The sequence below is a fragment of the Alexandromys fortis genome, unplaced genomic scaffold, assembly GCF_014885135.2.
Source record: "Alexandromys fortis isolate MF-2015 unplaced genomic scaffold, M_Fortis_MF-2015_v1.1 scaffold_54, whole genome shotgun sequence".
Classification (NCBI taxonomy): domain Eukaryota; kingdom Metazoa; phylum Chordata; class Mammalia; order Rodentia; family Cricetidae; genus Alexandromys; species Alexandromys fortis.
Window position 1 is genome coordinate 2,411,447 of NW_026067958.1, and position 13,535 is coordinate 2,424,981.

The window sequence follows — 13,535 nt, forward strand, 5'->3', positions numbered from 1 at the left end:
TTAGAGAACAAAGCATGCACAAAAATGTACAAATAACTAAATTAGGAAGATGATGTCAAGCATAAATGGAACAATCCTAAAACAAGCAAACAAAACTCCCTTCACACTGGGGCTGGTGTGATGGCTCAGCAGGTAAAAGGTAGCTCTCAAGCCTGACAACTTGTGTTCAATTCCTAGAACACATGGTGGAAGGAGAGAACCCATTCCTCAAAGCTGCCCTCTGACTTCCAAGCACATGGTTGCCAGATAGACAGACGCACACGCGCACACATACACACAGTTAAAAAAAAAAAAAAGGAAACTACAAACTTGTTAATTAGTAATCTACCCAAAATGTTTAACTATATCTAAACACACAGAAATTGCAATTCTCAAAGGCTATGTTATCTAACATGTGTTATCCACTATCCACAGGTGAGCACTTGAAATGTGCTAGAACTGAGAAACTAAAATTTTAGTTTTAATTTGTACTTAAATTTAACAGCATTCTACTCAAACTTCAAATATGCTTAGAACAATTTGAGTTTGTGATTTACATTATCACCTGTACATTTTAAGAAATCACAACACAGATAAAGTATTTTCAATAAAATTTAGTATCAGAAAGGAAGTGTGCTGGAAGTATAAATGTAAAATATACATCATATTTTAAAATCTAATACAAAATGCTAACCTCTGAAATATCTTGTAAATAAAGGTGTGTGTGTGTGTGTGTGTGTGTGTGTGTGTGTGTGTTGCTACAGTTAGAACCATGGTGGCCCATACCTATAATCTCAGGACTCAGGATCACCAGTTCAAAGTTAGCATGACTTCAATGGTAAGATAAAGGCCAGCCTGAGCTGCACAGCAAAACTCTATTTCAAAAGATGTGTGTTTACAAAGGGAGGTTGTCTAAGTAGTAGAACACTTACCTAGCATGTGCAAGAGATTGGATTCAATCCATAGAGCTACAAATAAAACCCAAAATGTTGAATATTTTTGATATATAGATTTAAATTAAATATACTACTAAAGTTAATTTCATGTTTATATCTTTTATTCTTTTCTAAATTACATCTGTTGCTGGTATCTGTCACAAAGTACTATTCTCTACCATTTGTCAGAAATCAGGAGGGTCCAATTTGGAAGTAGAATATTTCTTCTCTCCTAGTGCATAAAACATTACTTTAGGTTACTCAAAATCTGTATATTTTATATGATACAAACTCATTTGTCTATTCATAAAGTAAATGAAAATGGATCAGTAGAACACAAAGAGTTTTTCATATTGGTTCCAGGACCCCTGGAGATCTCAGAATTTAGGGGTGCTCAAGTACTTTACATGAAATGACCCTTCTCTAGAAGGGTTGAAGACAGCACTCGGCTCTGAAGAGCACTTACTGCTCTCACAGAAGACCTGGGTTTTGTTCTCAGCATCCACATAGCAATTCACAACCAGTTATAACTCTTCGTTCCAGAGGATCTCACACCTTCTTCTGGTCTCCACAGATACCAAGCACACATGCAATACCCAGACATACAAGCCTAAAAACACTCATTACACATAGAATACAAATAAATCTTCAAAAAAAAAATAGTTAAATCATTTTGAAACGAATTATAATACTGTACACAATGCAAATGCCATATAGTTGTTATATTGTATCACTTAAGAAATGACAAAGTCTGTACATACTCAGTATACACACAATTTTTTTCCAAAAATTAAGTGCATACATTCCTTATCTGTGGCTGAATTGTATTCCTCTGAGTTACTGCAGATTGATAACATTTAGTCAGCATTCTGCTAAGATAAATAATCAAGAAACTGAATAACAGAGCTGGAGAGATGGCTCAGCCATTAAAGGCTGGGCTCACAACCAAAAATATAAGAAACTGAATAACATTGACGTAAAATCTTTGGCTCTTCCTTTGGCTTGATTCCCAGGCTCATGTTAATGCTTTTTATTTTTAGGACAGTCAAATGAGGCCCTTTAGCTTACAAAAAGTTTTGATAAGCTCAATCTGAAGGAGACTTTTATGCTGCCAGAACTACACATATACCAAGGTGTTCCCAGCAGGCTTATGTGTAATGTAAGACACACTGAAGTAAACATGTAGGGCAGCCTGAGGGTGGATAGCACTCACTGCCTCAATACAAGCACTATCTCAGTACTCTCATATTCGGTGAATTCATGGGAAGCCCAGTTTAAGGTTTCTGCAGAATATGCAGGAAATCCCTAACTCTTTTTACCTGTCTTACACTGTATTCTTACTTATGCCTACAGTTGTGAAAATACAACCCCGCAACATTTTTAATGGCAATATCCGAAAAAGACCACAAGATGGAGATATTACTCCATTATTTTTAATATTTGTATTTTACATTTTTTTCATACTTCTCCCCAAAGGTTAGTTACTCCAATACATTCTTTTGCCTTATAAGGTCTTGCACTTGCTAGACAAGTACTCTACTACTGGGTGCAGCTAATTATTTCTCTTGTTTGAGATGAAGTTTTGGTTCAGCTCAAGATGGCCTTGACCTTTCCAGGTAAGGCAGGCTGGTTTTGAACTGGTGGTCCTAATTGCTGGAATTACAGGTGTGGTCTACCACACCTGCCTTGAAAATAAATTGACAAGGGGCTGAGGATACACCTTGCTGATAGAGTACTTGTTCTACATTCAGATCTCTTCATCAACATAAACTATTTTTTCAGAGCTTGCCAACTTAAGTTCATAACCAAATTTAACTCCAAATGACTATTAGCTATTGTAAAAAGTCAAATCAACTTAAAGATAATGTGAAGAATTCTGTACTATAGGCTTTAAAGACAATTCAAAACCATAAGTTTTGCTAATTTTTTTTAAATGTCAGTACTGTTGAAAGCTGAAGCTTTTCACAAGATCAACCTAAATTAAAGGTAAAATACTTCTAACAGTGTGATACCAAAAGTCACATTAATTCCCCAGAATTACTATGAAAATTACAACATCATAGTCGCATGCACATCATCAAATCTTTACTTAAACCAGGAAGACTACTTCCACTGTGGTTAAAAGAGCCATAAAAAAATAAGATATAACCAGCTGCAAATAAAATCACAATCTCAAGCCTTAGTGTAGCTAAAAGATCCATACAAAATAATGTAGATATAATTAACTACAAGCAAAGTCACAATTCCTGACTTTCCTACATTAGTCTTACTGTCCCTTAACTCCCATAAATCAACTCAAGCCACCACTATTGACACAAACACCACTTAAAAGCCAAAAAATATAAGTATAAATAAATAGTAATTCCTTTTCCTTCAGAAACAGGGTTTTCTATGCAGCCTTAGACAGCCAGGAACAGTGTAGACCATGTTGGTCCTAAATTTGAAAGAATTCTCCTATTTCTGTTTCCCAAGTACTGGAATTACAGTTATGTGTCATCATACCCCAAATAAATAGTAATATTGATTTGTTTAGCTTTTCGAGGCAGGGTTTCTCTGTGTAGTCCTGGCTGTCTTAGAACTCTCCTTGTAGACTAGGTGCCTCTGGAACTCACAGAGATATGCCTGTCTCTGCCTCCTGAGTGCTGGGATTAAAGGCATGTACCACCACAGCCCAATTAACACTAATCTTTTCAATAAAAGTGTGATCACTGAAAATAACTGCTGATAAAATTGGCAACTTCTAAATTTCTAAAATTCAGAGGTTTCTTGGTAATATACAAATGCAAATAATCATGGAACACCCTCTCAAACCTTACTTTTTTCAGTGGTATTAATCAAGTTCTAAAGCACTGGCTAGAAATAAAAAAGTTTCTATCTTTCTTAGGCAGCATACCTTTAAACCCTCATACTTCTCTCTGGTTCAGTAAATGGCAATGGTGATGCTCTTCCTTCTGGTCTCAACTTAATTAATGTTCACAATACACCTCACAGATAATACCACATAGCTTTTCTCGAAAAACCAAAAAAAAAAAAAATCTGGCATAAAATTCTTGTGCTTTTTATAATCAGCAGTTATATGTATTCCTGAATTTGTTTAACTAAAGAAATTACTATCTTGTAGAATTTTTTGTTCTCAGTCGCATTTGAGTACTGTATGCCCTTGATTTTATTCTTCATCTTAGACTCAGTTTAAAATTAAACAACTCAAATTCTATTCCTGACTGCACACAGCCTAATGGCTACTGCTGTACTAGCAACTATTAGAATAGGCACCCATTTAATAATAAGGCATACTGTTTTATGCACATTTTATAAGCAAAGAGCAGAATGCAGCTTGCCCTTGCTTTTGCAATAATCTGATCACATATGAGATCCCAGCTACTGGGTGGTGGTAAATACTTATTGAATACTTATTGAAAAAATAAATGGATGCTAACTTTACTTAATTTAGTATCCAATAAGATAAAGAAGAAAACACAAATTCTAGATTAAATTTCTAATTTAAGTCCTCATGGTCAGACCCCCATCTCCACCAGAAAGTGTAATACCATAAAACACAGATATTCTGCTCTTAAAGTGAGATATAATGTTATTCAAAAAACAGTGAAAATATTTTACATTCATTTGTATAGGACTCACCTTTCACAATTAAATGCTTTACTGACAATATTGATTTCTGCAAGGTATATTGACTACAGCTTTGTTATAACAGGGTCCAAGGTCCTACTTTCCATAACTAGAAGTCTCCCTTCACTCTAACTCCGTTCCTTTATTTGTTCACATGATTCAAGAAAGGCTTTAGAGTAGCTTTAATTGAACAGAAAATTCACTGGCATCATCACCACGCAAATATGCCCAATAACACCTGTCTTAGGAAATACTTATAAAGTATGTTAGTAATGACTCACACAACGATTCCTTCACGGATAGAAAATCTAACAAATCTGGGAACCCACTTTAAGATTGGTAACAGGCGTCTTATAAAAGTACTTGTTACTTTTAACTGCCATGAATACTCTCCTCCTCTCACTAACCGTCAAACCAAATATCTACTCTTACTTCCATCCTATAATCTACTTTACTCTGAACCATGAGAAAAGTACCATTTTAAAATGGGCCACACTAGTCACTAGGTAAGGTTAGAATTGACCTCTATCAGTAATTGGTCACTAGGTAAGGTTAGAATAGACCTCTATCAGTAACTGGGCCCAGAGACGCCAATTTTACTTTCCCAATTCAATGTAAAATATTGTCTATGGAAGCTGAGTGTTCTACTGATTGGTACTGAAAAGATTCCAAACACCAGAAGTTTCTGTTCTATCAGCTCTAGATTTTTATGTGGTAAAACTTTCACAACAAACTTGCCTTTCTCTATAAAATGTGCTTAAGCAATTCTCACTAAGCTACACTAAACCTTTTGTACACAAGAAAAATAAACTAACTCTAATAATCAAATCTGATTCAAAGCTGTATATAATTGGACAGATATTTATCCATCTCTAAGTCTATACACAATATGTCAACATAAGAAATATGGTTGGAGGGTGATCTACCATATTAGAATTTGCATATCTCCCTTTCTCCAAATTAAGAAATAATTTAAGATCATAATAAAAAGGAGACTAATTACACAACAAATTTAAAAGGAAATAAATGCTTAAAGATTGAACTATATACTGGCATCACAAGAGCACTGGATTTCACAAAACGAATAATTAGATATAACTGAGAACTACAATGCAGATTCACCAGTAAACTATAAGAGGTACCTTCATCTTTTAAAAAAGGGCCGTGTTAGGGTTTAAGAAGGCCAATTAATGATTCTTCTTTCCCATCCAGAAAATAGAGGACACAGCTAGGCACAAAAAGAATATATGGCATACTTATTACTAAAGAAGCTATTAGAGAATATTTGCAGATTTTTAAAGTAAAAACTATTTATTCTTAGCTGTAATACTCTACAAAAATGTTGTATAAGGGAAGTCATGGTCCCACAAGATAATCACAAAAATGAAAGGAAGGGAAAAACTGGAGCTGTCACTGATTCCATGATAAATAAGGGAGTCCAAGGAGCTCTCCAATAAAATACAAATATTATGTAAAGATCTAGAATTTAAGTTAGACTTAAGATTTTCAACAGCATGTTCTCCTCCCCGCACTGTGTTCAACTTTCCAGACCTGACTCTTCTCTGGAAAGATGCAATAGTCATATCGGAGTGCCCTATGAACAATTAAAAAGCATTCTAAGAACAAGCTGAACTACTGATAGGCCATCTAAACTCACCCTCTCCCAAAGACATCTGAAGTCCCTTCCTAAATTTCTGGAACATCTTGAAATACATAGATAATCCTTTGCTCTATTAGGGCCTTAAAAAGCCATTATATAAGTGTAACCTATTGTTGAGTAAAAACTATCAAGAAAACACTTGTTTGGGGAATTGTAACTTACTTTTTTTTGTAATATTTATATGATTATTTCATTCAGTATATACTGAAGTGTCTTACAGGTATCTATACAATCTACCTTTCTAAAAAAAATAAGGTTAACTCTTAAAGCTGTCTAAAAAGCCATGTAATTGCAACTTCACAGCTTAGGAAAGAACTGAAAAGACAAAAGGTGTGATCTAATTTCTGTTGCCCAATTTTTTTCTGTCTTCTTTCCTGAACCCACCAGTTCACTGAAATAGGTCTTGTTGAGGTAACCAATGACCTAAAGTGTTAAGTCCGGCCAATTTCAGAGCCCGTCTTATTTAATCTTCATCATTTTGCTCATCTGATCATTTCCTCCTCTCTGAGATATTTCCTCTACTTGACTTGGAAGACATCACCTTTCTTTGGCTGGTACTTTCCTATCTACCTCACTAGTTCTGCATCTCTCTGATCACCATCTTTCTGGCTTAGTTCCCTGACCTCTTTCTTTATCTTTTAGATTCATTCTTTTGGGTGAACTCATCTAGTTATGTGGTTTCAAGATACCTTCTAAGTACCAAGAACTAGTTCATATCTAGATCAAAATTTTCTGTCTAAACTCCAGATTAAATGCCTACATGCCAGCCTTACTGTGTTTAACAGAAATGGCAAATTTAGTGTGACCAAAAACCAACCAGAGTCCTCATCCAGGCTTCTACAATTGTTAACTGCCTCCTTAATCTTTAGAACTGTCTTCAATCTCTCTTCTGTTAAACCATCTGTTGTAGTTTGCTTTCCTATTGTTGTGATAAAGACCATGGCCAAAAGCAACTTAGGGAGGAAAGTCTGTGTTTAAAGCTTATATTCCATTATGAAGAGAAGTTAGAACGGAACTCAAGGCAGGAACTGAAGCAGAGGCTGTGGAGGAACACTGCTCACTGGCTTTCTTCCTATGGCTTACTCAGCCTGCTTCCTTATACAACCCATTACCACCTGCCCAGGAGTGGCACCCTCCACAGTAGGCTGAGCCCTCTTGTGTTAATCACTTATCAAGAAAATGTACCAAAGACTTGCATACAGGCTAGTTTGGTAGATGCATTTTCTCAAATGAAGGTCCTTCTTTTCAGATGACTTAAGTCTATGTCAAGTTTGGGAAAACAAACAAACAAACAATTAGCTAGCATAGCATCTGAGTGAAACACTGTCAGTTTATGATCAAATTAGATCCAGAATCTAATCACTTTATACTAAACTCACTGCTATCACCCAGGCCTATGCTTCATTCTACATTACCATTATTTCTCTAAGTAACTAATGCCTTATAACTATTCTTCACACAAAGACACTTACATCTAGTCAATATCCACTCCCTAATGTAATTATAAATAAAAGTCAAAATCCTTATAATGGCCTGTAAGTCTCTGTATAATCTGTCCTTACCACTTACGACTTGGATCGTATCTCCTATTACTAATCTCCATCACTCTGCTCCAGCCATACTGGCTGCTTTGTTACTCCTTCAAACACTCAATAAACTCCTGTCGAGGCCTGTGTACTTACTTTCTTCCTTGACTGCTTGCCCACTATGCTTGCTTGTCAACCATGCTGAATGTTCCTCCATTATGCTATAATATGAGTTAGATATATCATCGTATATCTATAATAATATATAGATATATAATAATAATAGATATATTAACCGTATATCATATTAATATATGTTGTATATTACTGATATCTCAACGCAATTATTAATTTTAATACATCAATATATTTCATAATATATTATATGAAATAATAATTTAATTATTTATATATTAATATTATGATATAATAAAATATAATTGAGTCCTTCTAAAATTAGTATGTTGAAAACCAATCCCAACAGTGGTAAGTACTAAGACCTATATTACAATTGATAGATTATAAGGGCAGAGTCCTTATGAATGGAATTAATGCTTTATGTCTTCTAATTTCTCTGTCCATCTGCTATCTTTTGCTATTTGTGTACTTACCCCACTAAACTATTAATCTAAACGAGGCTAAAACCTTTATGTTTAGGAGCCAGTAAACACCAAACAAATCTCCACTGAATGAACAGTAGTCTTTCTACTGTTCTGCTCCCAGCAGCTATGGGTCAACGAAAGATTGTTTGGCTCTTGCTTGAATTAAACTTTAAACAGGTTAAATTTATATCTACCAACTATCTGACCCCTGGAAAGTCTTCCAAGAAAGTTAAGATTCAGAGCAAAGAATTGTCCAATCTATTTTTCTGTGTCAATAGAATAAAGTTTCTTTTAGCTTTCTTTTATACTTTGATAGAGCTAAACACAGAAATACAGATTAAAACAATTTTCTGGATTCTTTCCAAATTTTCTCAATTATCTATACATATTATCCCATCTTTCTTTACAAAGTTAAGGTCTCTAGTTGTTCATACTAATTCACAGCATGAGATCACAAACCACAACAGTGCACAGATAATGCTAGATTAGATAATCTAATCTTTTTAAAATATGTGTATGTGTGTATAGATTTGTACATATGATTACAGTACCCACAGAGGCCATAACAGACTGTCAGATCCCCTACAACTGAATTGCAGGCAGTTGTGAGCTAAAAAACACAGGTACTAGGAAGAGAACTCCATTCCTTTGCAAAAACAGTAAGTAATCTTTTTTTTTTTTTTTTTTTTGGTTTTTCGAGACAGGGTTTCTCTGTGGTTTTGGAGCCTGTCCTGGCACTAGCTCTTGTAGACCAGGCTGGTCTCGAACTCACAGAGATCCGCCTGCCTCTGCCTCCCGAGTGCTGGGATTAAAGGCGTGCGCCACCACCGCCCGGCAACAGTAAGTAATCTTAACCATCTGTCCAACCAGCAGATAATCCAAGTTTGAAATCACTACTGCTGAAGTCTCGGTATTCCTTCTCTTCTCTTCTCTTCTCTTCTCTTCTCTTCTCTTCTCTTCTCTCTCTCTCTCTCTCTCTCTCTCTCTGTTTTTTGATTTTTGTGGGTTTTGGTTTTGGGGGTTTTTTGTTGTTGTTTTGTTTTGGGACAGGGTTTCTCTGTGTAATGGCTCTGGCTGTTCAGGAACTCACTTTGTAGACCAGGCTGGCCTCAAACTCTGAGATCCGCCTGCTTCTGCCTCCCTAGTACTGGGACTAAGGGCATGTGCCACCGCTGCCTGCCTCTGTATTCTCTTAAGGAAGCTTAATTTTTATAAACAATTCAAAAGTACCGCCAAGATTTTCTTTATTGGCTATTGACCTACTTTGCTTTCTGTTGCTGTGGTAGAACACTGGTAAAATAAACTTAAGGAAGAAAGGGGTTTTTTTTGGCTTATGTTTCCAAGCCACAGTCCATCTTTAAAAGAAGTCAAGGCAGGAAATGAAGCAGAGACTTTGCAGGCATGCTGTTTACTGACTTGCTTGCCTTGCTTTTTATATAACTCAGGACCACCTGCCCAAGAGTGGTACCACACACATTGGGCTGGGCCCTCCCATAACAATTATTTAGTCAGGAACATTCTCCCAAAGACTTGCCAAAAGACCTGCCCACAGACCAAACTGATCCAGGCATTTTCTCAATTGAGATTCTCTCTTTACAGAGGGCTCTAGCTTGTGCCAAGTTGAAAAAAATACTAGCCAGAACAGTTATATATAAAACTCTTCATTAGCTGCAGAATTTAACCAATCTTAATGAGTACTCAAACAAGTATTCTCAATATTAAAATGAGTCTTAAGCTAGCAAGATGTCTCAGTAGCTAAAAATATCTGCTGTCAAACTTGACTAAATTTAATCCCTGGGACCCTCATGGAAAGAGAACACCAACTCCCAAGAGCTGTCCTCTGATTTCCATGTTTGCCATGCATGCACACATACATACATACATACATACATACATACATACATACATACATACATGTGATACTGATTATTCCTGGTGTTAGAGAGACTACTCAGTGGTTAAGAGCACTAGCTGCTCTTACGAAGGCCCCATGTTTGGCTCCCAACAGCCACATGGCAGCCCACAACTGTCTGTAATTCCAGTCCCAGGGATCAGATGCCCTATTCTGGCCTCTGTGGGCACAAGGCACAAATATGATACACAGACACACATGCAGGCAAAACACTCATAAACATTAAAACAAACAAAAAACCTAGAGCAGCACTGTGATGTGATACTACAAAAAAAAAATAAATAAATAAAAGGTGTAAGCACATTAACAGAGATAGGCACACACCGAAATGAAAGGGACTAGGCCAGATGGAGTGGCAAGTGCCTTCAATTCCAGTAGTCCTCGAGGCAGGTGGATGAGTATCTGTGAGTTTGAGACTAGCCCAGCCTACCTCCTAAGTTCCAGGCAAGCCAGTACAGCACAGTGAGAAACCTTGGGGGTGGGGATAAGTAGCTAAGTAACCTAAGTAAGTAAATAAAATAAAAAACAAACAAATAAATGAAAAATGCATAAAAGGAGTTATTTCCTGTTATACCTAAATTATTTTTTTAAAAAAATTAAAAAGTAAAATGAATCTTCTGGCTTGATGTGGTGGGAAAAGCCTATAATCTCAACACTCAAGAGAAGCCTGAGGCTGGAGAATAAAGGTTTAGAGGATAGCCTGAGCTACATGATCCTGTCTCAAAAACCAAAACCCAGAAACCCAGGCAGGTGGTGGTGGCACTGGTCTTTAATCCCAGCAGATAAGAACAGATTAAGCAGCAATTAAGCAGAGGAGGCAGAGGCAGGAGGATCTCTGAGTTCTAGGACAGCCAGAACTACACAGAGAAAACCTGTCTGGAAAAACAAAAACAAAGCAAAACAAAAAATAAAACTAAAAACAGAGTCTTCAAACTTACATTTTCACCAATTACTGATACATACACTACATTATCATTTGCTTTGGAAATGAGGCATATTTTTTCTCTGTGAGAAGGAAGTGGCACCAGGTAACTTTAGTTACCACAAAACCATTTGTGATTAAGAATTTGAGATGGGATTAAAGGCGTGCGCCACTCAGGAGGCAGAGAACAGGCGGATCTCTATGAGTTTGAGACCAGCCTGGTCTACAGAGCTAGTTCCAGGACAGGCTCCAAAGCCACAGAGAAACCCTGTCTCGAAAAACCAAAAAAAAAAAAAGAATTTGAGATGTTGGCTGGGGGCCCTTGGGATGAAAAGACAGGTGAATCTCTGAGTTCAAGGCCAGCATGGTCTACAGCATGAGTTCCTGGACAGCCTGGCTGTTACACAGAGAAACTGTCTGGGGGGGGGGGGGGGATATCTGCAATGTGAAATATTTAGAACTCATATAAAAAAAATGAGAACTGTTAAGTTCAGTTCCATGGCAATTTTATACTCAATAATTTTATATACAATCATGAAATCAAAATGCAATGATTGAAAGTTAAATTTCTATTAAATAACTCACTTTAACTTCCTTTGAAAGCTTATTATTTCATAGCCTGTAGGAAAAGGTCCGTTTCCTAGCTAATCCTGTTGTGTGCCTTTTTCTTTTTTTAAAGTTCCACAAGTTATGTTTTGTGTGAAGAACTTCACACAATCAGATCTTGGGAAATTCTGCCTTTCATTCCATAACCATGAAGTGGCATGTCTATTTTTTCTGTTCACTGTTTCAGGTAGATCCTGGATAACTCACTCAATTGCAAGGTAAAGATCCAAGCTAAAACCAGAATAGCTAGGCATAGAGAGGCAAAGACGAATACACAGACTATCCTGGGCTCCTCTCCCAACAGCACCCCAAATACCTCAAGCCCTGAAGGCTTCACCGATTCTCCTCTAAGGAGAGGAGGCTACAGATTCTTCCAGATTTCTAAATGGAACACGGATACTAAGTAGCAGACTATAATGATTACGAAATACAGTGCAAAAAAAAAAAAAAAAAAAAAGGCAAAACTGCTAACAGACGCTGGGCAAAACACATTCTCTCTTCCCAGAAAAAAAAAAAAACCGAGGGAGGGAGGCAGATGAAGTAAAAATACGTTTTAGTGGGAAGATGACAATTTGGGGTGACACATAGTTACTGTGTCACACTTGAGAGGGAGTCAGTGTAAAAATGGTCTACCCACACCTCTCTTCTACCTCCAGCACAGTCTTTGGGGGTGGGGAAAGGACGGTCTCCAGAGAGCCAACGCCAAGGTATCGGCACTCCCAGGCTGGTGGCACCGTCCAGTCTGGCACTGAGACCAGAAGTTCCGAAGTGGGCGCGAGGGTGAGGGGCTGGGAAAGCGCTGGCTCTCAAGTGGACCAGGCTGAGCGACGAGGTCCGGCCCGGCGGCCCGCGCGCTTACCTGCTGCACCCCGAGGAACTCGTAGAAGTTGAGCTGCACCTCCTCCACCAAGTCGAACAACTCCAGGTCTCCGCTCTCCCAGGCGCGCACCGGCCCCACGGCCGCCAGCAGCAAGAGCAGCAGCGGCCACAGCGGCGAAACGGACGACAGCGGCCCGGGGCGCCGACGCTGGGGAAGCCGCGCGGGGCCGAAGTCTGGAACCCACATCGCGCACGGCTCTGAGGTCGGGGGCAGCCACGCCGCGCGCCGGCCGAGAACGGGGACGTGGCGGGGGGCGCGGGCTGCGGGGACGGCGCCTGTCAGTCAGGAGCGCGGGCAACCGCCCGGAAGCTGCTAGCCAGGCTGCCCGCCCGACGGGAGCAGCAGGAGACGCGGAAGGACGACAGGCCGGGCCCGCGCGAGCGGTGACCGGTCGCACCCCCGGCTCCCTTCCCAGCTCCTCGGCCCGGGCCTAGGAACAGCTGGCGAGCAAGCGCCGGCACCCAGGCTGCCGTGTGGGAGAGGCTTCCCCAGGCCTCAGCCTATCCCAGGCCTCGCTTCCGGTGACATCACGTCTCCTAGCAACTGTGGGGCGGGGCCGGGGCCGGAAGTAGGAACGCCGGGCGCTGTGGATCCCTGCCCTGAAGATCAGCCTTTTCGTGGCTGGCGCATATAGTAACTGCACGTGTTTCTGGTCTAGCTAAGAGGCTTGGACAATTACAGACCTCCAGGGCCCGGAACGCCTACCCGTAGGTTTTCCTCCCGGTGCTTTCCATCTTGCCCTCCTAAGTATTGATCATTAAATGCATATTTCAAGATCAATGTATTGATTAGGGCTTCTGCTCCCGTGCATTTTATTATTTGATCAGTAAAGATGGGATGAATTGAACCATTGACTAAAACACACAGATCCACTACAGTGTATTTG

At 38.9% G+C, this 13,535-nt stretch overlaps 1 protein-coding gene across 2 annotated transcripts in view; it reads right to left on the reverse strand.

Moving 5' to 3' along the window:
* Dnajc1 (DnaJ heat shock protein family (Hsp40) member C1) overlaps positions 1-13,142 on the reverse strand; it is a 189,502-nt gene extending 176,360 nt beyond the window's left edge. The window contains exon 1 of one of the 2 annotated variants that reach the window (XM_050152685.1): positions 12,629-12,777. Coding sequence is in view for 1 of the 2 variants with exons in the window: in XM_050152683.1 (XP_050008640.1) it covers positions 12,629-12,835 (207 nt within the window). In the remaining variant the exon portion in view is untranslated. Of the gene's footprint in view, positions 1-12,628 lie in introns of both variants that reach the window. The other variant, XM_050152683.1, reaches the window with a different exon arrangement.
* Between the last annotated feature and the right edge of the window lie 393 nt (positions 13,143-13,535).